The 22,532-nt window shown below is 44.9% G+C and overlaps 1 protein-coding gene across 1 annotated transcript in view; it reads right to left on the reverse strand.

The window, feature by feature from the left end:
- Positions 1-5,767: 5,767 nt before the first annotated feature.
- The window catches only part of LMNB2 (lamin B2), a 28,078-nt gene continuing 11,313 nt past the window's right edge, over positions 5,768-22,532 (reverse strand). Inside the window, exons 3-12 of the mRNA XM_036761729.1 lie at positions 18,345-18,501; positions 17,498-17,623; positions 16,598-16,768; positions 15,935-16,060; positions 14,012-14,232; positions 11,385-11,676; positions 10,258-10,365; positions 8,890-9,009; positions 8,120-8,230; positions 5,768-6,101 (exon numbers count right to left, since the gene is read on the reverse strand). Of these exons, the coding sequence (XP_036617624.1) occupies positions 6,060-6,101; positions 8,120-8,230; positions 8,890-9,009; positions 10,258-10,365; positions 11,385-11,676; positions 14,012-14,232; positions 15,935-16,060; positions 16,598-16,768; positions 17,498-17,623; positions 18,345-18,501 (1,474 nt within the window). The 3' untranslated portion in view covers positions 5,768-6,059. The remainder of the gene's footprint in view (positions 6,102-8,119; positions 8,231-8,889; positions 9,010-10,257; positions 10,366-11,384; positions 11,677-14,011; positions 14,233-15,934; positions 16,061-16,597; positions 16,769-17,497; positions 17,624-18,344; positions 18,502-22,532) is intronic.

Below are 22,532 nucleotides of genomic sequence, written 5' to 3' on the forward strand. Positions count from 1 at the left end.
TCTGCTTTACTAAGGAAAGCAATGTTAAGGGGTTGACAAGCTTACTTTAATTCAGCATACAAATACCATTCACCTAGTTCAGGGGAAAAAGCACCCTGAACTTCAGAGCAAAATACAAATTACAAACATCGACGGTCTGATTCAAATCTCAATACGTAGTTACCAGAGTTTAACAAAGTCCCAGCATCTGGGTTTATGAGCTGGAGGGCTCTTAGCTACAGCTGCCTGGAGTCTCCACGCCACCAAGAGTGAGAGCCCCTGCGCAAATGGCTCTGTCTTCTCTTCTTATACCATTTCAGATGTCATCAAACGTCATCTGAATGACCAGAACTTAGGCTCCTATAATTGGCTCTTGAGTTAGCACCTCCCCTTAGTACCCTGGGAGCTTCACACCCACATAGGCTTAGCACCTAATAGGGGTTTGGGCCTGCGGCTTAGCACCTAGTAAGACTCAATGAAATACGCTGAATTAATCAAAGGAAACAAAAGCCAAAGTCTTCAAGGGCACTTGGTTGAACTGAGTGCTAACAGCCCATTTTGCTTACCAACACAGGGTCACACAGCTAAGAAATGTCTTGAGGTTGAATGGAAACTCAGCTCTTCTGACTCCAGGCCCAGCACTTTCCGCTAGCTGTGCCACCTAGATAAATCAGCGTGAAAGCTGAACCAGAATTGTACAGGCCAAGAGCAGCAATGCACTTCCTAGAGAAGCACCCAAGGGCACCATAGCAGCTTGGCCATTCACTTGCTCCTCATCTGAAATCCAAGTCAGCATGCACACAAGAAGCTCTTGCAAACCAATCTCCTATATTTGGTAGTTCAAAGGGTCATCCAATAAACTAGTCAGCACTGAACAAAATGTAAAATGCCAGGGTTAAGCATTAGGTTTTATATTCATTCACTTGTTCCTACTACAAATCTATGTGGGAGATCAGCATAAGAAAATTGAAAAGGATGACAGATACCATGATTTATAAAACAAAGATGGACAGACCGTATTAACTCCATTTACAGATATATCTGAAGACCTGTGATTTCCTCAGTCTCACCGGCAAAGCTGGGGGGGTTGAGCAACCCTGTCTCCCACAGTCTGATGCTTTCTCTCCTCCACTGTGAATCTCCTCAGGCAGTTTCCCACAAACAGCAAAAAGCCCAACAAAATCACAACCAACAGTTAAATCAAAACATTTATTGAAGTGTCTTGTACAAAAAAGTTTCCAGTCATAAAACGTATATTACAAATCATTGAAAAAGACATTTGGCATGCATGTATATTCTTAAAAAAACATTTTTGAAATGATAAAGTCTAGATTATCACATAGTTCTCAGATGCTCTGTATGACAATCGTCATTTCTACTGAAGTTTGTGGGGTTTGCCATGATAACTACCCAACTCAGCAAGTCATTTAAACCTTTTTTTTACAGCAGTGTTCATAAAGAATACATCTGTAATGATCAATAGCCACTATATAAATAGAACAAAGCTATCTAAAAGTTGTATGGTTAAAACTACCATTCAAGTCAAAAGTCATTATCTTTATGAAAATAGTTTGATGTGGAAAGTGATCTCAGTCATTTGCAGGCCTCTGGGGCTTGCTTTTCTTTAATAGTTTATTGCTAACAACTTTAGTGTGATGATAACCGGGGGAGGAATGTTGGTCCTGCCCAATCAGTGAAGAATCAAGTTTTCATGATCTTTTGAGTTGCACTAATACCTTTCACAAAAGTAACCCCTCCCCCCATCCCACCCCTCCCACCCCCTTCCCAATCCTAGCATTTATTTTACTCAAAGGATCAAGCCAGGCTTCAACACATGCTTTTCTAGGGTCATCACTGCTACTTTCACCTAACCATTTTTTCATCTAGACCTTAGCATTTCAAGAAAAAAGGCATTACGTTTACAAAGAATAATTGTATGTAAATGTGGGCTTATACAAAACAAGAAAAAAAATCATCTCTGAATTATTTTAAAGTGGTGTAAAGCTAAGCATATTTGAGGGCAAGTAAAAATTCTGTTTCCCAGGCCATGTTCATCAGCATTAAAAAGGTTCATGATGCTCAATGTTTCCAAATACTCTATTTCCATTTTCCACTACGGGCTAACATGCAGCCACCAACCAGCTAACCTTCCAAGAGCCTCCCTATGTGAAGCCTAAAACCAGTGATAAAAAGAGAACAGAGAACTAGGAAAGGGCTCAAGACTGTGGATAGCACTTAGCTCCTGGACCTGCCCTAGTCTCCAAGGACACCTTGGTCAGAATGAGCTCTTTCCTGGGCAGCAAAGAAAAGAAACTGAGTAAGAAATTGTCTAATCACTTTTCCCCAAAACATGCAACAAGAGTCACCAAGAAACTGTCTCCAGTTACTCAGCTCCCACTTTAGACACCTTTGTGATTTTGTCCAAATAGGAATGAACGCCGCTCCTTTCCTGTTTGGTTGGGATGACTGGGCCTTCTTAGAAGCCTGGGTTGAGTCAATCCCCTCGTAAAGGTCAGAAGGCTTAGAGTACAGAGGGAATGCCCCTTCACAGTTAGTATCATTCACATTGTGACCATGACCAGAGAAGCTCTGGCACCTCATGTATTTCCTGCACGTGGTTAGCTGCCTACCTTATGTGAGACCATCAACTGGGCTCCTTCCAAAAAAAAAACAAAGAGCTAATTCCTTGGAGGCATTTTTCCTCCATTTGCTTTGGGAGAAGGGTTGAGACTACAAGGAGAGAGAAGGTTTGCTGAGCAGCCCAGCTGTTTCTGGAATCCCCCCAAAGCCATCCACACATGGCTAGCATAGTTAGTACATACAGCCACATTCTACCATCTCATTTGGTCTTAACTGGCCAAAATGGTCAATGGCTGCTTCCCTGGCTTTAACTGAAATTTGGCTGCTATTACCTTTTTTTCACCTCCTCAGGTGTAAAATGAAACCACATGTGGTGGTAGTGCCTGCACAGCCTGTTGCCAAGACTTTTGGACAATTCCAAAGATGCTCTGTGTCATTCAAGGTATCAATGGAGAGGAGCAGGCCCCTCAGCTCAAAATCACATCAAGAGCCCACAGAAAAGGATGGCAAATGGGGCCGAGCGAAGGTGCTCCCAGCACCTCCCTCACTTTAAAAGCTCCTTAACCAGATTAAATCTAACGTTGTCCACTCCAGGTTATGACTGATAGGGCTGGCATGTTTCCCAGCAAATCCCACATGATTCAGAAAGGTAAATACAAATGTCTCTGGTCATTTAGTTTTGAACAGTTAGTGGAAGGAATACAGTAGTTTATATGTGTCTCTACTTTAAAATCAGGAATTGCCTCTAAAAAGTGAGTGTTTGGCTGGCAGTGATCTTTTTAAGAACATGACAACAAAGCCCAGAGGCTGCCTTGGCCCTGCAGAGAGGACAGTCTAGTCCTTGAGAAACATTGGTTTTTTGGTAAGTAAGATATAAAGTTGTCATGATATAACCTTCTTGGACCCTGCTCTTGAGAATGTTTCTTCAGAAATGTAGGATATGCCCACAGGCTCCAAGAAGAAAGCTTAATCAAAGCCAAACTGACAGACACTTCAGTAACTGACACACAATTCCTAAAGAAAGCAAGTCACATGTGACGCACACAGTAGTAGAGGGAAAACAATGACTATCTCTCCACTCGAGAGTGAAACACAGGATTTGTAGAAACTCTAGTTTCATGGGAAGTAGCTGGTTAATCCACCCAGCCAGCTCTACAGGAGGCAACCTGTTTCCTAGAGTTTGAGGAAAGAACATGTGTCACTCTGTCAGGCAGGAAACAGCCAATGGCTCAGATCATTTGAAATCTAATTCAAGCTACTTGTACAAGGGAATTCGGTTAAAAAAAATGAAGGAGCCATCACTGCTCAGTGTAGAGGGAGAAAACACCAAGTAAACAGCAAAATGAGCCCAGGCTACTGGAAATGGGGCTGAGCACCACCCCTGTGTTGAGCCAGCCTTCGACAAAGTCCTAGCCACTGAATATCAGAGCTCCCTAGGCCAGATGAAGCAATCTGCATACTGGCCAACATAAAAAAATAAATATCCATTAAAAAAAATAACTTCTATGTATACAGGTAGGAGGGCATGTAAACACAGCAAGTTAGCAAGGCGAGACTTGGGCGTTGGCAGCTGGAAGGTGGACTGCATGGTTTAAAATATCGGTCTAGGAAAGGGTAATTTGCATTTGCATGTTTTGTCTGAGAAACATAATTTCAGCAAGAAGATATATGTATATATAGATAAATATAGATAGGTGCATATATATTTGACAAAGGTAGGCATGATTTCACTACATATTTAGTTACCCCCATACACAGAGTGGGAATAACAGACGAGAAAAGTCAGTCAAATTCAAGGGAAAAATTCAACATTATCCAAAGTAGCCACTTATTACTCTAAAAATGCCCACTCCCTGACAGTGCTATCAGGAGTGCATTAGGCTGCATTACACATAAAGGGAGAAGCTCAAATTCCATTTTAACAACCCCCTTCAGAGGAAGACATTTGTTAAGACTCATCTGCACCATCAATATTTTTCTTGTTTTAATCTAAGTGCTAACTACTCCAATCAGCTGAATGGCTTGTGGTGCATTCCGCCCCATATACTACATTTGGCTAGCTTTCCATCTTATAGCAAAGAGTATTTGTAAATCTAGTCTAATCAGCCCACAATGACTTGCTCGCTCCTTGACACTAAAGTTATTTGAGGTTGTGGAGACATAACCTTGATGACTGGTTGAAAACCAGGTTTTTTGAAATCTTAATTTTCAGCCCTGTTGCATTGCATGCAGGCTAAGCCACTAAGGCAGGGGTAGGGAACCTACGTTCTTGAGACCACAGGTGGTCCTGTAGGTCCTCAAGTGCAGCCCTTTGACTAAATCCAAACTTCACCGAACAAATCCCCCTAATAAAAGGATTTGTTCTGTAAAACTTAGACTCAGTCAAAAGGCCACACCCAAGGACCTAGAAGGCCACATGTGGCCTCGAGGCCACAGGCTCCCCACTGCTGCACTAAGGTAAAAGCCCTTAGCCAGACCCACAAGGACTGGCAGAAGAGGGCAATCAGGGAACAACATCCAGGAGCCACAACTATCCCATGAAGAACTTCAGGCCATACCAACCTAGTTCATTTGAGTAGCTCAAGAGCAAAGCTCACAAAAGGCCAGGGTCAGGCTGGCCTGTGAAGAGAATCCAAACGCCCTGAAGAATTTTAAAAAACAAAACTGAGTTTGTTACCAGGGAGCCACGATGATTTGTGGTGCCCAGATAGACACAAATGTCAGTTTCTGATATTCATTGAAACATGATAGAGGAAGCCTGAGACTAAACTGCACTTGGCAGAAGTTATAAACATTTTATGCAGGGCAGATCACACATCAAATTCCCATCAGGTGATCCATCCCAATTCCCCTCAAGGAAATGAAAAAGGAAAAGAAAAATTTGCTCCAATACTCTAGTCACCTAATTTTGTACATAATGGGTCATGTTGCAAAAAGCTTGCATCTGCAGGCCCCCAGCCACCAAGGCAACATGGCAATCTCAACTTTAGATGTGATAGAAAACACTAAAAAATATCTTGTGTCCTCTTCCCAGCTGGTGGTCACTCCTGGAGGGTCCTGGGGTATATGTGCAGGGTAGAGGTAATTTCTCATTTCATGATTCCTCTCCAGGGTACCCACCCACCATTAGGTAAGAACAACTTCTGGGGCAGTAACTCAAGTTTATTAATCCCCACCCTCCACCCCCACCCCAGCAAAAAAAGCCTAGTTTCAGTCTGGTAAGATTTACCAGTCTGCAAATTTCTAATTTACTCAATGCTAAAATGGGGGAAATGCAGTAGTTGGATAGTAGTGTTGAAGGGACCCCTAAAGTTCAGGGGAGGGAACACCAAACCCAGAGGGGAGGAGGAAGAGGAGAAATCCATTCAAAAATTCTGGCAGTTTGGTTAAAAAATCTCTAGAAATGTAACAAGGAATAAAGAAATCCAATGATACAAAAATAGTTTTCAGCGGCTCTGAGGAAAGGCAGGAGCTGGGTAAGGAAAGTGAGTGGCGGGCACTCACATCACTGAACAGCCTCTGGAGGTTGTCCGGGGGTCTCCCTGAAAGAGAAAGTAAGAGACAGGGAGAGTTACACGGCCAGCAGAAGAAATGTTTCTCAGTAGCTCTTCCCTCAGTAGCCCCTTCAGTGGAAGCTAGCCAGCTTAAGCCAGATAAGCCATCCGCCCACTCACTCAGCGACTGATCTTTTTAGCTCAACACATAATTTGGAGCATATTCAGTTCAGGACACCTCAGGCACCTTTGTGCGTAGGGCAGATTATGGGTAAATTGATGACTATTCTTCAAAGACCTAAATAAGTTGTGGAAAATACCTGCATTTATTCTGCTTAACTCAAGGCAAAACTAGGATTGCTGAGTACATTTGAGGCACATTTGAACTCAGTCTAAAAATGTCCTAACAGTGAATGTTGTCCAGAAACACGAGGGGTGGGCAGCCCCTAGGGAGCCAGGAGCCCCCTGCACTGAGGACATCTTGTTGAGGGGACTGTAAAGCAACCTCTCATCCATTGTTGTTGTTTGTAAGGGGAGTGGAATGTTCATGCCTCAGATGGGCTGGTTTCTGGCGACCCTTCTAATGCTGAGAACCTAGGGCCCTAAATAAAATTGTTGACTCCTCAGAAAGACCAGTTCTGATAAGAAGGTTAAAAGCTTTCAATCATTATTCAGTCTTTTTTTCAGTCGTGTCCGACTCTCTGTGACCCCATTTGGGGTTTTCTTGGCAGAGATACTGGAGTAGTTTGCTATTTTATAGATAAAGAAACTGAGGCAGATAAGGTGAAGTGACATGCTACAGTTCACACACTTAGTAAGTGTCTGAGGCCAGATTTGAACTCAGGAAGATGAGTCTTTCGGACACCAGGCACTCCCATTATTTTATTCATTATTATCCAGCTATAAATTAAGGTCTAGTTAAGGGCCATGGATAACTACATTCTATCACTTAGGATGGTACCCTCTAGACCAGCGGTGAAACACACTGCACCCCCCCTCGAGTGGGGGGGGCCCAAAACAGACTAAAGTTTAAATGGGAAATATTATGTTTTAAAACTAAGTCAATTGTAGCCCACAGGAATCCCTATGTATGGATTAATAGCCCCCATTTCTATTGGTGTTTGACACTCCTGCTCCAGACCATCAGAGACTGATAAGCAATTCCCACCATGCGGTGCTTAGAAAACCTGTCTAGAAGTTAATCTCTTTCTGCTCCTGTTGTTTATTTCAGGCTTCAAAACTATGTTTTGGTAGCAACAGAAGGCCAGGTCTGGAGTCAGGAAGACCTGAGTTCCAATCTGGCCTCAGACACTTACTGGCTGTGTGACCTTAAGTAAGTCACTTCACCCTGTTTGCCTCAGATTCCTCATCTGTAAAACAAGCTGCAGAAGGAAATAGCAAACCATTCCATTATCTTTACAAAAAAAACCCAAAAAACCCTAAATGAGGTCACAAAGAGATACAACTGAACAACAACAAAGGTGTGTTTTAGGGCACAGCAAATGAACACATCAGGGAAATTCGATGTGACACCTGCTTTTGTGATTTAATGAGTAGGATTATGTAGGTACAAACTGGGGCCCTAAGTAGCCACTGATTATTACTCACATACAAGGAAGCTCTAAGGGAATAACTAAGTTGTACACACTTTCCTAGGCCTCAGATCCCAGTTTTATTCTAACGCTACCCTAAGGCAGACCAACACCAGCCTGACTCCAGCTTCTATGTAGCACCAACTATAACTAGAAATGGTACTGTCACCAACAGCTGCTCATGTGTCTTCCCCAAACTCAGCTGGACCCAGACCAATAATGACCTAAGAAGGCAGTTTCAGAGGATCAACTGGATCTGACCCCACCGAGCATCAGGTACTGATGTTTTAAAACAGAAAAACCTTGTGACAATCAGGTTGGCCTAAGTCAGTGGGGACTACAAGGGGTTTCCACTTCCTCCTCTATAAAATTGGCAGGCTGGATCAGATGAGCTTGGAGTCCAGTGAAACTCCTGTGAATATATCCAAACCTATCATTGGACAAAAACTCAGAAAGAAGGAGATGGATACTTACCTGTTGGTGGAAAAGGTCTTCTTCCCCAAAGTCTGCTTCTTCCTCCTCCTCTTCCTCCTCCCCATTCTCTTGCACAACTAGTGACTGAGTCACTGTTCTCACTGCCACTTCCTAAGCAAAGCAAACAGAGCCATCCTAAGCAAGCCACAAGAGGATGCCCTGGTTACCTCTTCTTACAGGGCTTCCAGGGTGGTGGAGAGCTCTGGCGAGGGAGTGGAAAGAGTGCTCCCTTTGAGGGCCAGGAAGATCTACTGGGAGTGCTCTGTTCTTAACCTAGCTATGTCCTTGCATAAGGAAACCCCCTCTCTGGATTCCAGTTCCCCACCATGCCCAGCATACAAGGATGTTGTGAGGATCAAATCAGGTAACTACTGGTGGGAAAATCAAAGGAGATTTCCAAAACCAAGATTTAAAAGGGCTCTAGATGTATAAGCTAATATAACTATGCCATGTGCATACACTTGCCTTCCTCTTTCTGAAGCATCTTACAGCACCCCCTCACCCCCCAACAACAGGAAGGCTCTGTCACGTGAGACAGAGGGCTGGCTATCATAAGAGCTTGTTTCTATCATAGAGAACCCTAGTCCTGGTAGGTTTTCTGAGACCCTGGTTAAGGGGGTTCTGCCAACCAGCTGGTGGCCCAAAGAACACATAGAAAATAAGACAAGTACGAATTCTGTCTGCAAGGGCAAAGAGCTGTGGCCCCATTCAAAGGCAGAGGATATTGTGACTACAATCCAGTTGGCCTCAGCAAAGCCCAAATAAAATACCTCTCCATCTGCGTTGACCAGGTATGTCCGAAAATTTCCACCAGTGCCCCAGCTGCTCTGGTTCTTCCACACAAGAACAGATGGTGGGCTATGAGTCACACCAGCATCTGCTGCCCAGATCTGAGGAAAAATACAGTGAGGGCTTCTTCCACCTTGTTCTCAGTTGCTCACATCCAAAGCACCCACAACCCGTATCAAAAATTTCTGAAGTTTCCAATCAGAAGCTGCCTCTCTCTGCCCTCTCATTTCCAACAAAGATATTTTTAATTGCTTTATCAGAGAGACCAGCCAGCTAGGAGACTGGCTCCTTCCTTCAAAGAAAAAAGGAAGGCTTCTAGTCCAGAATCCCCCCCGTGGCTCAAGTATTTAAGTCTTTCCTTGTCCCTAGGGCCTTGAAACTATTCTCCTGCCTCACCCCCTCCATCTCCTGCTTCCCCCCCAATCCCAGATGATTTACCTAAAGTTTAGACTCCTCCCCGCCACTTTGCTCCAATTTACAGTGTGTGCCCTGGTTCTCAGGGTCCTTCTACCTGGCTTCTGACCCAAGAAAAGTGATGACAGGAATTCTATGTGACAATAATCCAGGTAGCTGCTTCCCAAAAGCCTCAAGGGTGGGGAACTACTGCTGCCCTTTGCCCCTTCCCTCTCACACAACTAGAAGGTCTGCTTCAACCCCCTAGCCATGTGGTTCTTAAGGTGAAATGCTGCCTGAAGGCAAAAGGTGCAGAAGGCAATCCTGTCTTGCAAGGTAGTCACTGGATTATTTCTGGTCATCTAATTTTGGCTTTCTTGAATGGCACCCATGTCTCATACATGTGAAATATCACGCTGCTAGGCCAGCAGCAAAGCCTTCCATGTATTCCCCAGTCTTCCCCATGTAATCAAAAAAAAACAGGCAGCAGGTAAGGATGCTCAGGGAATAAAGCAGACACCCTCCTTTTGTAGCCTAAAAGGGCAGTGTAGCCTAACAGGCAGTACGGGTAGGAAGGCCCAGGTTCCCCCAGTTCATCAGGTAAAAAAGGCCCCTTGTTCTTCCTAAAGTCAAGTCACTAACTCTCACAGCACTTCAGAACAAAGGTTAGAGACCTTCCTTAATTAATTACATAATAAAGGAATTGTCAGGAGCAATGTCAGGACGACTCCCCTTTCGCACATTGGCAGTCATCATGCCACCCCAGACTACAACACACCAGGTACCAGCAATTGTACCAGGCAAGGTCACCAGCTGCTTGTCCCCTGCCTGAGAACAGTCAGGATCCTACCTACTGCAAGACTGGCAATTCTCCTGGCACCTAGGACTGGGGAAAGCAAGACCCCCAACCCCTAATCTAGCCCAATGACCCCAGCAGTGAGTTCTCTCTGACCTACCGTGACAGTCTGCCCAGCCCGAAGAACATACTTGGGAGTAAATTTATAGGCAATTTCTTCACCTTCTCCAATCTGTCTCTTTAGTCTCCAATTACCCAGAGACTGATCCTAGAGAAAACACACAAGGCACAAGGTTAATGGGCCAGGACAAAGCCCTAGTAGCTGGCTGGTTATGCTCATGGCTGAGCTCATAGTTTACTCTTTTATAATACATGAAGTTTTAGAAAACACTTTCCCTCTAACAATTTGTTTTCCACGTAGAGATGATAAAAACCTCCTTTTTGGTTCAACTGAAAATACTAAAAACACTGCTCTGGTCCACAAGCCTTTTCCAGACTTGCACCTGCCTTACATGTTCACCACCCCTTCTTCCCCAAAAGTGGGTAATAGGTTGAGGACTGAAGGTCTTTTCTTTAGGAAATGAATTAAGGTATGCTCGAGTTTCAGGGGCTTTTTTGAGGCAAATGTGGTAAAGTGACTTGCCCGGGGTCACACTGCTACTAAGTGTCTGAGGCCGCATTTGAACTCAGGACCTCCTGACTCTGGTGCTCCCTCCTGCACCATCTCCTGCCCCATGGGATACTGACATTTGAACTAAGAGTACAACTTCCTTATCCCTAGAAGAGATTAGCCTACCACATCTCTTTACTATTACTCATAAAGAATTTTCTATATTGATCATTGGGAGACTACCCCTTACAATCCTTGAGGGAAAGGTCAAAGAAGAAATTAATTTGTAACTATCCTAACCTCAAACTGTATCTTAACATATTAAGACATTTTCATTATTCAAGACTCCTATAAATGCTACCTTAAATTGTCTTGGAAGAGACATGTCCAAGGGCACTGTGCCAGTTTGGATGTTTCTCTAATATTAAAAATGTTTCTGGCAACCTGTGCCTAAAACACAGAGTAAATTATTAATGTTTTTTCTTTGACATCTTGATGAAGAAACTTGTCTCAACAATGTTAATAAAGTCACACATAACTGAGAAATACCAGAAGGAAGACTTGAACCCCCCAGGTTGCCTGGCTCCCTCCCACCAAGCTGCTTTCTGACTTGAAGCCCTTCTCCCCACCCCCTTTGCCCATCTCATGGCGATTGAATGAGTGGGACCCATTCTCACTTTATCAGAGCTATTCTTGAGCTGCACGAATTTTCCCTCCAAATCGATCTCCTCTATGCTGATGCTGCCCGAGGCAGACGCTTGCTGCGACAGCTGGAAGCTGCTACTGCTGGCAGTGCTGGTGCTGCTACCAGTGCCAATCCCACTGGTGCCACTGCCCGAATGCTCCTCCAGCTCGACCCGCTTCCTCTTGCTTCGAGAAGAGCGGATGGCAGATGTGCTGCTACTGCTGCTGCTCGAGGTGGCTCGGGACACCGTGACTCGGGACGATGGGCTAGGGGACAGTTTCAGCCTGCAAACCAAAAAGTAAACCTGCTCAAAGAGGGCTGCCAGAAATTCCTGGTGGGTGATACCTCTTCAGGGGAATGGATGTCATAGAACACTAGCCCAGGGCTGGAGCTGACCCCTCAGGTGTCCCATGGTGCCCTCTTCAGGAACAGAAGGCTGGCCTGGACAGGTCACCACTGACCCAAGAAAGCATTTCTGAGGTTTCCTAAGAAAAGCCAAGAAGCAGTTTGGCTGGAGTAGAGCCACAAGGAGGGAAAAGGGCAGTAGGTGTTATCTGTGAAGACTGAAGAGAATCCAGACTAAGGGTTATCCCAGATTCCTGCTTTCATGAAGTCTTAGAAGGGCTGCAGTTAAGGCCAAGAAACAAACTCTGGTCTCTAGGCTCCCTCTTTATCAATCAGCCAAGGTTTTTTTGAACTGTTCCAGCAAAAGGGTTTTAGCCCTAATATAATTTAGATGCCCAGCAAAAAAAAAAAAAAAAGTCAGGCAGGACAAGAATGGCAAAGCAGCTCTGAGATGACTTGAGTAAACTTGCCCACTGAGACAATACAGGGAAACCCTCCATTTGACACAGGTATACAAGGAGCAATAGTCCAGATTTCACACCTAAGCTGTACTTTTTTTAGATGCCAGTTATGTGGCTAACATAAATTGTGATGTGTCTACATTTTGACAAGTAAAGTGACTGGGAAAGAGTCCAGGCTAGAGTCCAGCCCCAAGGGACTCATGATTCTGTTTTGCCAAAAAGAACAGCAGAATGATCTCATTTTCCCTTTTCTCGAAATTCTCACATTATCATAGAGTTCACTTTATTCTTCTGCATGTGCCCGGAAAAGAGCAGACTTAAGAGCATGGTCATTCTCTTCCATCATGCTGAAGAGGGCCACAGCCAAAAAAGGCTAAACAGCAGACAGAAGTTATAAAGAGGGAGATTTAGCCACACGTAAGGAAGAACTTTCTAATAGTTAGTTATCCAAAAGCAGAATGAGATAATGCCTTCTCTACCACCGATAGTCTCTAAGGAGAGGCTGACCACCCTCAGATTCTATTGGAGAGGGGAATGCCTGCCTGCTCAGGAATGGCTTGGACTAGATGCTGAGGCCCTTTCCCATTCAGAGACTCTATGGTTCTAGGCAAACTTAGTGTCTTCCACCACATCAAACAAGCTGATGAGGGCTAGAGTCCTCTATAAGGGTATGGAGGAAGTACTCAGTAAATAACTGAACGGAAGTTATTTTAACTGTCTTGGGCCTTGGGCAACATCAGCAGTAATCAGAGTGATCAGTTAAGTAAATGGACTGCTGACCATCTACAGCAATGACTCACCTAGATGTCAATCATCTAGACATGTCAATTATACAGAAATCAATCGAGGAGAAAGTAACTGCAACAGAATATTATTGTGTTATAATAAACAAATGAAGACTTGAGGGGAACATGAGAAGACCCCTATGAACAAATGCAGAGAGCAGTGAGCAGAACCAGGAGAACAAAAAGATGAAGCTGAAGGCAGTGTAATTCTGACTAAATAGGATCAAGAGATAGCAATTCACGTCCCTCCAGAAGCCAGAGAGCAGATCATGGCTTAGCTGCATCTGGCAAAGGAGGTTTACTGGGTCAAGGTGTGGCTGGGGAGGGAAATGGGGAGGGGGGTGCAGAGTATGGCTGAAAATTACTGATGTAAACACAAAATAAATCAATAAAAGTCACCCAAGTGGCCAAAAGCCACGTCACATATCCAAGAACTAAAGTGTAGGTGTTTTTTTTCCAAAGGATTGTCCCAAAAGATTCGACACTTGCTTTATACAAAACTTTAACAAGCCAAGATTATCTACTTTCCCAGACCAAAGTAGTGTAGATGAGATAAAGGGAGAGCACTGCCAAGGGGAGCAACCACAGATGGGAACTGGCAGCCTGGCAGGGAGGAAGAGACAAGAAAAAGACAAGAAACAGACCCAGGAAAACGGGAAGCCCAGCATGGCAGGAGCCATTTGGTGCAGAAAAGCTCCACATAAAAATCCTGAAGGCCCTGTAGAGCAATGTACGCTCATCCTCAAAAAGGTGATTTCACCTACAATATCTCCCTGAAATGGCCAGGAGTGTGACACATTTTAGAGATTTACACCAAGAATTGGCTCAAGCCACAAAAACGATCTGGTTCTTAAAAGGAATCTGCTTCAAGTCTCTAAAAAAAAGTCTGTAGAATACATTCCCTAATAATACTAGACAAAAGAAGTATTACTATAATTCTCTTGAGCACCTCTGTGAGGACCCCAGGAGGGCCGTTCCTCTCTCCTGAAACATTTTTTAAGCCAAGAGGGCAGACTGCCCTCCCTTACCTCTCCTCCTCTCCTTCCAAGAGTTTCCGATACGCATTGATTTCCATGTCCAAGGCAAGCTTGACATCGAGTAGTTCCTGGTACTCAGTCAGTTGTTGCTGCATCTGGTCCCTCATCTCTGTCATTTCCCGCTCCTTGGCATCCAGCATCTTGCGGAACTTCTCCCGCTCCCCACCTAAAATCTCCTCCAGCTCACGGATTCGATCTTCTGCTGCACTGGCCTATGGTTTCACAAAATGTAGTTAATCCAACTGCTGAGACTCCCTATCACACAAGGAACCTGAGAGCCCCAAGCAGGGGGAAAAAAAGCTAATCCCAAAGGTAAGGTGTGAGCCAAAGAAGCTGATGAGAAGGAAGCCACAATTCTTCTTCCACAAGTGCCTTATACCAAGCTCACTTACAGTAATAGGTCAGCCTCAAATCCAGGGATGGGACCCCTCAGTATTGGTGTTCTGAGGACTCCTTGTCCCTGACCTCTCACCCAAACTTAGCCTGTCCTCCTCCTTCCACCCACCACTCCATAGCCTGGCCCCTGGGCTCTTGGCCTCTCTGCTATTTCTTCATGTCACTGCCAAAATAATCCTTCTTATGCAAAGATTACTTCCTATTTAAAACTCACCAGGGCTCAGCTCCCCTTGGGCTACCTAATAACTTGAAGCTCTTCTGCCTAGAATTCAAGGTCCTGTCAAATGTGGCTGCAATCTCTCTCTGGCCTCACCAAGGCCAGAGATCCTCCCAGGCCTTCTCATCTCCCTCTCACCTAAACATACCATGACCCCATCCTCTCTTTGTGTCCTTTGTCCCATGTGCATATAGCAGCACTTCTCAAAATTTGGTCATGAGGTCAACTGTTTTCACAAGATGTTATTTGACTATTAAACTAACTACTCTTCCCTTTTTCAACTATATATTTGTGTGAGGTTGCATTTTCCTCATATACCTCAACCAAAAAAAAAAAATCACAATAGCTAATAAACATTAGTTAAGTGCCTACTATGTGCCAGGCATTGTGCTAAGCAACAGACTGAATGAAGAGGTTATGAGGATCTAGCTTCTATTAAGTTGCAAAATCATGATATTCGTGAAAATATATAAAGCAATGCTATATTTCTTCACTAATTTTTATTTTGAGAAATTATTTTTTAACATGTAATGGGTTTATTATTTTTAAATGAACATTTTAAAAATGTGCCTTTTTATTTCTAATACAGTAAACACTGATAGAACTGACCCACACAAATACAAGCTCTTTGGGGTCCTCAATCATTTATAAGAGTATAAAGGGGTCCTGGGACCAAAAAGTTTGAGAACCTCTGGCTTCAAGTAACCTTCAGGACTCACACAGTCCTTTACAACCTCACTATGGAGCAGTACTACAATGGAACACTGCATATTCTAGTATGTATTTCCCTAGCAGGCTACGAATTCCACGTGGACAGGATCTATGTCTAATCTAGTCTGTTCTCCAGGGCACTGCATACGCTAAAGGAATGGTAACTGTTGAATGAATGGACTAGAAGAGCAATTTGAGTTAAGTCAGAAAAGAAGGGGTAGGAGGCTGGACCAGGACCTTCATATCCCTAAACCCAAGTTTCTTCATAGGTAAAATGCAAAGTGATACTTGTTTTCAGTAGAGTGCTTTGTCAATCAAAGAAAGTACTGCACGAAATGATGAGAATCTCAATTATTGTAATGAGATTACAGCTAGAAAAACATGCAGTTTCTTTGAGCTACTTGAGAATGAGAAAGGCATTGATGTCACATGATTTCCAGAAAGGGTCCAAGGCCTGGCAGTCTGAGAATGGACAGACAGCCCACCAAGAGTAGAGATGGCACATGTTTAAATGCCTGCTGGCAGAATTCAGCATGGAACCTGAGGGTAAAGGATCCAAAGGAGGACGCAAAGGGGACCCTGGGCATCACCTGTTTCTGGAGGCTGGAAAGCTGGTAGCTGAGAGACTCCACTCTCATGCGGGTTTCTTTCAGCTCCTCCCGAGCTGCGATGGCTGCTTTGTCATTTTGGTCAGAGCACAGTTTGGCATTCTCCAGCTGAAAGAGGGAAGAAGGGAGGATATAAAATGTCAGGCCACTTAGAGGAAAGCTGAGCTGACCCCTGCCCAAGTGGGAGCCCAGTGTTCCCCTCATGTGACTGCCTATCTGCCTTCACAACAGCATCTCTCCCCATCCCCTAGTTCTACCACACCTGCTCATGGCCTCAGGGCACAGTCCTCTTTAGAGTGCACAATGAAATGGGACCTCACAGGCCTTGCTGCACTGAAGACTGAGCAGTGATGTGAGAAGGGAGGCAAGAACACTGGACAGGAGGACTATGCTCCCACAATCAATGAGAATGAATGGCCAGAGGCTGCTGCTGGGACCATCAGTACCACTATTACAGAATGGATACGCCTTTACATACACATCCATCCACAGGCTGCCCTTGGATGCTCATTTTAGCCTGACTGGTGTTCAATAAAAGTATGGGAGCTGAGGAACTATGAACTCCTCTGGGGCTGATCTTGCAGGAACTGATATCTCCAGCCTCACAGGCCACCAAGTCTGAGGCAGCAGGCTCCATTCTCATACCTTGGCCTGGTAGGTCTGTTCCAGCTCCATCTTGTAGAGCCTCACTTGCTCATCATGCTGATTACGAAGGTCCTCCAAGGCCTGCGCCATCTTGAATTCATATTCCTGTTGACGGCTGCTATCAACCTCTACCAAACGGCGCTCGTGGCTCTTCCGAGTCTCTCGTACCTCCTAGCCCAAGAGAGAAAGGGGAATTACTAGAAATTACTAGAAGTCATTGGTCTGTTCCTCAGCTGAAGGGCAGAAAGCTGGAAGCTTCTTTGCTATAGCTTTCTCTTCTCAGAAGCATCAAGATAGTGAGGTGAGCTGACCCAAACTTCCAATAAGAGTTTGTGTTTCATGACAGATGTGAATAGCAAGGAAGAGAGAACAGACTGGGAAGAAGTCCTTTAAGTCACTGACAATTAAAGGCCCCAAAGCTGCCCTTGCTCACTTGACTGGGCAAAGTTGTGTCTCATTGGACACAAGATTAGGTACTTAATGTGTACCAAGTACCAGGTGTGAGGTGCTAATGGAGATAGCTTAGAAAGGACATAGTGATCAGCCCAAAGGCAGGTGTTAACTCCAGCTGGGTGAGGCTGTTTGGGCCCAAAACCTATCCACACTGCCACACTCTTCTCTCTAATTTCTGAAGATGCTGTGAGCTTTGAGATGGTGGCGAAGAGAGGCCCTGAAGGGAAGCCAGCTATGAGGTAACAGGGGAATGCCAGTGGTATCTGGGGATCTTGGAAGAGCAATGGGAGGCGGGGAAGTCTCTGACTCCTTCACAATATATTGAAAGCTGGCCTAGTCCTTGATTAGGGGTCGAGAAGAAAGGCCCAACAAGTCCACTTAGGAACTAAATTCCCCCACCACCCTGCAGGCCCTTTCTTCACAACAGAGCTAACAGGTCTAAGATACCTCTTCAAATATGTTCTTCCGGAAGTCTAGCTCTTCCTGCAAGCTCTGGTAGCGATTCTCCAAGTCCACCCGCATCAGTGTCTCCTTTTCCAACTGCTTTTTCGCCACAGCATGACCATCTTCTGCCTGATGTTGAGGGTTGAATCCAACATGTTCAAGTGTCTTCCTCTCACTCCCACTCCCCCACCCCCACTTAACCCAAACACTCCTGGGGCTCTTAGGTCTTAACAGTAGGCACAGTATTAATCCACAGGTCAGATCAGAGAGCTAGCACACCTCAGACTTTGGGTAATGTAGTGGAAAGAACCCTTACTGTGCAGTCACCTGAAATAGGTTGGAATCCCAGACTAGAACTTATTACTCTCAGTTTCCTCACCTGTAAATGGGGACAAGAACTCTTGAATCACCTACTTCATACGTTGTTAAGAATTAAACTAGGATGTTGGGTTCTTGGTGAGCATTCCAATTCCTGGCAGTTCTTAAGATTTAAATGCAAGTATGACTAAGGATGTGGCATTTCACATGGCTGTAGTCAATGGGGTCATACTCTAGCTTTGCATAAACAGAATTATCTTCTGCCTAGGCCATGGCAACATATGCATGTAGTTCTAACTTCGCACTTCCTTCCCATTGATTAGGCTGCCTAGAATCCCAAATAGGGTCCTCCAGCCTTACTTAAATGCCTCCTATGACAGGAAATGGAGATTTTAGATTAATGACAAGTAGAGGGAGTGGAAAAGAGTGGCCTAGAACACTGCGGCAGACAGCCAGGCCCATTCTAGAGGCAGAATGGTTGTCATACCCAGGGCCACTGACCCACCGGCCCACAAGCAGGTGAAGCCTATACCTTAGCAAGCTGGGCCCGGAGCTCAGCGACATCGTTTTCCAGATTTCGTTTGTCACTCAGGGCAGCAGAAAGTTCAGCCTCACTCCGGTGAAACAGGGACTCAAGGTCCTTTACACGGCCTTGGGCGACAGTCAGATCTCCATCCTTCTTCTTACAGCTGAAATTTAAGCAGAAATGCTGGGATAAGTAAAGGAAAGAGACAGTCAGGGATGACCACATGAGGCAATAGACTGAGCTGTGAACTGGGAGTCAAGAGCCCACGGTTCTAGCTTAGCTCTACCACCACCTGGCTGTGCCACCACGGGCCCATCACTTCCCTTCTCTCTACCTCAGATCTATGTAAAATGGAAAGCTGTTGGCCCAATCTAAAAACATTAAGTTTCAATGTATTTCTACTGAGCTACCAAAAAAAGGTCTTTGGGCTTAGAACCACATAAAAGGCAATAAAGATTAAAAGATGAGATTTTAAGCAAATACTCAATTGGAGGTCATTATAATAAATATAAATAAATATTTATTCTCTTTAAGCCACATCACTAAGTGCCCAGACAGACTTTATTTGAGCCTCTCCAAATGGATATACAGCAAGTATCCAAAGGAAAGTTCTTATCAGTCACTTCAGTTAAGGCAAGGGCCAAAAGAACATCCTCTAGCCCTCCCTTCCAGCAGAGAAAATCTAACTCAGCAGTCTCCAAGAAGTTCTAAGAATAGTGAGAAGGAAAAATCTCCCAATAAGCTCTGCTCCTTACAACCTGTATGACTTTGAAAAAGTCCCTTCCCATCTCATCTTTAATGTTTTCTAGGTTTCTTTAGATTAAATTATCTGAGGTCCCACCTTACTCTATGATATAAGTCACTGTCCACCCCACCCATCTAGTGCTATTTTAAGACCCCCAAAGAGAGGCAAAGGGGGCCAATTCTAAGCCTAAGTGATTATGCTGTTACGATCAACTTCACACCAAATCCAACAGGTTTCCTCCCAAGAAAGCCTATTGGTATGGTAGGACTCCCTCTGACAGCGCCTCCTTAAATAACTCTGGTTTACAAAGCCTCCCACCACCCCATTAGCTGGTCTCAGGGGGCTGGTATGAGTGGCTTGACCAATCACAGGGAGATGCAAGGTGAGAAAGAGGGTCTGGTACCTTACAGAAGAGTCCTGGCCCCTACTAGAAAGAAGGCACAGATCAGCTAATACACCCTAGGCATCACCCTCAACATGAAGGGGTTGGAGCCCTAAGGTGCACTATGGCGATGAGTAACACTTATTGTTGCACAGGGCAAATCAGGCATATTCCAGGTCCCACCAGCAGGGGGCAATAGGCCCCATCACAGGCCAATCCAGGTCAGCAACTCCCACAGGTGGTAGCACTAGTAGTAACTTGTCCAGCTTCAGCAAATTCAGTAGTTTTAGCATCATTCCCCTTAAAGAGCCTTCCTTCCCAGGTGATCAAAGGGAAGCCTGGCCTGCCTGAAGGCAGGGCCTGGCCTAGGCATCCCTGGGGAACCAGTCTGCTCTAGGATTTGCTGGTCAGTGGGCGGATTCCCAGGTGGAAAAGAGACTGAAGTCACAGGAGAAAGACATTAAAGTATAGGGAAGGGCTTCCCACAACATCCCTAGGAGCTAAGTGTAGGACACGCAGGCTGGAAAAGGACAATTCTCTAGTCAGGGCTCATCCCATTTTGTAGGAGGAAAAAAAAGCTCCAAGTAAGTAAAGTGTCCTGTCCAACTAGGGTCACACATCTCAGCCTGGGCACCCACATCTTTCTGATTCCAAGTTCCATTACCCTCTACAGCATCACATTAACCCAGATGAACATCCCACAGGGCAAAGGCTTGCAAAGGGGCCCCAGTATCAGCAGAATTATCACTAAACACTGGCCTTTGGACTGAGTATTGACAGCTAGATAAGCAACCCCTCATTGGGAGGGGCAGCCTTGGCCAGGCACTCTCTAAAGAAGGTTAGGCTACACCCTGCCCCAAGAGGCTATCACAATAAGGCTTTACCACCCCCGCCCCAGCTTTCCTCAGCTTCCCCTAGTGCCAGGTGGATGTCTAGGGCCTGAAGACCACTACCAGACCATGGCTATTCACATCTCCTGGGAGCTTTGTAGAATACAAGCCAGGTTCAGACAATGAGACAAATGGTAGAGAGTAAAGAGGGCCAGACTTAAAATGACAGCTCCTATTCTCAAATCCTGATCTCCTACCCTCCTCCTACCTGTGTGACCTCAGGCTCCATGCTGGCACCTATAAAGTGAGGTCCCTCCAACTCTAAATCTGTGGTCTTAGGTCGAAAGGACAGAAATTTCTGCCCATCACTGGCCAATTCTGCTCTGGTACAGGCTGGACTAAGCAGGAGCCTTCTTGGGTCCCTTCTCACTCAGAGAAGGGGAGTGACTAGCTCACAATCACACAGCCCAGGGCTCCCGAAGAGAAAAGCTTTCACGAGCATTGCAAAATGCCTGTTGAGATAAAGAACCCCAGCAGAATCCCAGGCACAGCAGGTCACCTGTGTTCCTTCAATGTGGTGGGGGACCCAACTACTGCCAGGAAGACATTTGGAAAGCTAAAGTATCAGCATATCAAATACTGACCTGGATTCTAGGTCAGATTCTGTTATCTAGCCATAGAAACATTTAAAAACCCATTTATAATAAAACTAAAAATATTAGCTATTTTCCTCTAAAACTTTTTCCAAAAACCTTGGGGAAAACCTCTAGGACAAAAAAGCTTTATTTAGGGAAATAAACTAAGGGTGATAGAGAACCCTTTGGCAAAGAACTCTGGTCTATTCAAGATGTTGCCCACCCCCATCTCTGACGTGACCTGGTGCTGGGCTCATCTAAGGGCAGTCTCCCCACAGTTACCAGAAGTGACTGTCCAGTGCTGACTCGCCTTTCTCCACAGAGAAAGGATTAAGATATTAATACAAGGGAGGAGGTTCCTTTGTCTTACTCCAGGAGTTGAGGAGTGGACCACAAGAATGGGATGGTGACTTGGTTATTCACACAACTGTGGAAGGTCAATACAGCTTGTTCTAGTCCAAGATTCCTACAAATGTTACCTGAAATCATCTTGGGGCAGAGTCACATTGGAGGGCAAGGGTAATTACGCCAGTCTGGACCACTCTGTATCTCTCCCTTTCTCTTTCTCCAGTATTTTTCTTCAAAGGTCACAACCTCAAGCCCAGCGTCATACTGTGAATTAGTGGCAGAAATTCCTCAAATCTTTTCCTTTCCTGTATCACATTCCATTCCACATGTCTTTTCTCTTTTCCACAAGGTAATGCATATAGTCAGCAAAAGATGTGGACATCTGCCCTGTGTAGAGGTTTTTTGTGCTAGGTGGGTTGGAGGAAGCTTACAAAATATAGCAGGAGGCCCAGTCCCTTAAGTCTTTTTTCATCAACTTATGATTATCCCTGATCCTCCTCATTGCTAAGTGTGCCCACCTCCTTTACTATGGGGTAGCTAGGTGGTACAGTGGATAGAGCACTGACCCTGGAGTCTGGAGGACCTGAGTTCAGATATGGCCTCAGATACTTACTTACTAGCTGTGTGATCCTGGGCAATTCACTTAACCCTGACTGCCTCCTAATTAAAAAAAAAATTTCCCTGTACTACACTTGCTCATAGCAAGTCCCTTTGGTTTTGTCTTTGTACTCCCTGCCCCTGACTCAATGTCTTGGACAGAGAAGTTGCTCATTAAGTTTGTTAAGATGGAATTATTAAAAGCATCACCATGTGTTTAGTAGTTCAGTGCTACCCTTTACCTTGAATTTTAAAAGGCCTATAATCCCTTCACTGCTAGAGATCCCAAGTCCCTTCACACCACAGCAGGCACTTTTATGAGGTGCGGTGAACCCAAAACACCCCCTACTGATGGCCAGCCTTCATGTGTCCTCAGTCCCCTACTCTGCATCCAGGCAAGTGTGGGAGGTCCAGCCAGAGCTTCTACTCCTCTGGCAAAGTCTAAAGAAGTCACCCCTACCCAGGATGAAGCAAAATTCAAAGGGGACCCTTAATGGAGGTTAACTAGGAAAGACTGAAAAATACCAGACCAAAGAAATTACACCTTATGTATGGATGAATTCATTAACAGAAAATATTTATGTGAGAAACATTGTGCTAAATGCTGGGGATACAAATAAAAAAGTTTTCCCCTTGACCCCCGATAGCATTTAAGAA

Source organism: Trichosurus vulpecula, chromosome 1 (assembly GCF_011100635.1).
Source record: "Trichosurus vulpecula isolate mTriVul1 chromosome 1, mTriVul1.pri, whole genome shotgun sequence".
Taxonomy (NCBI): domain Eukaryota; kingdom Metazoa; phylum Chordata; class Mammalia; order Diprotodontia; family Phalangeridae; genus Trichosurus; species Trichosurus vulpecula.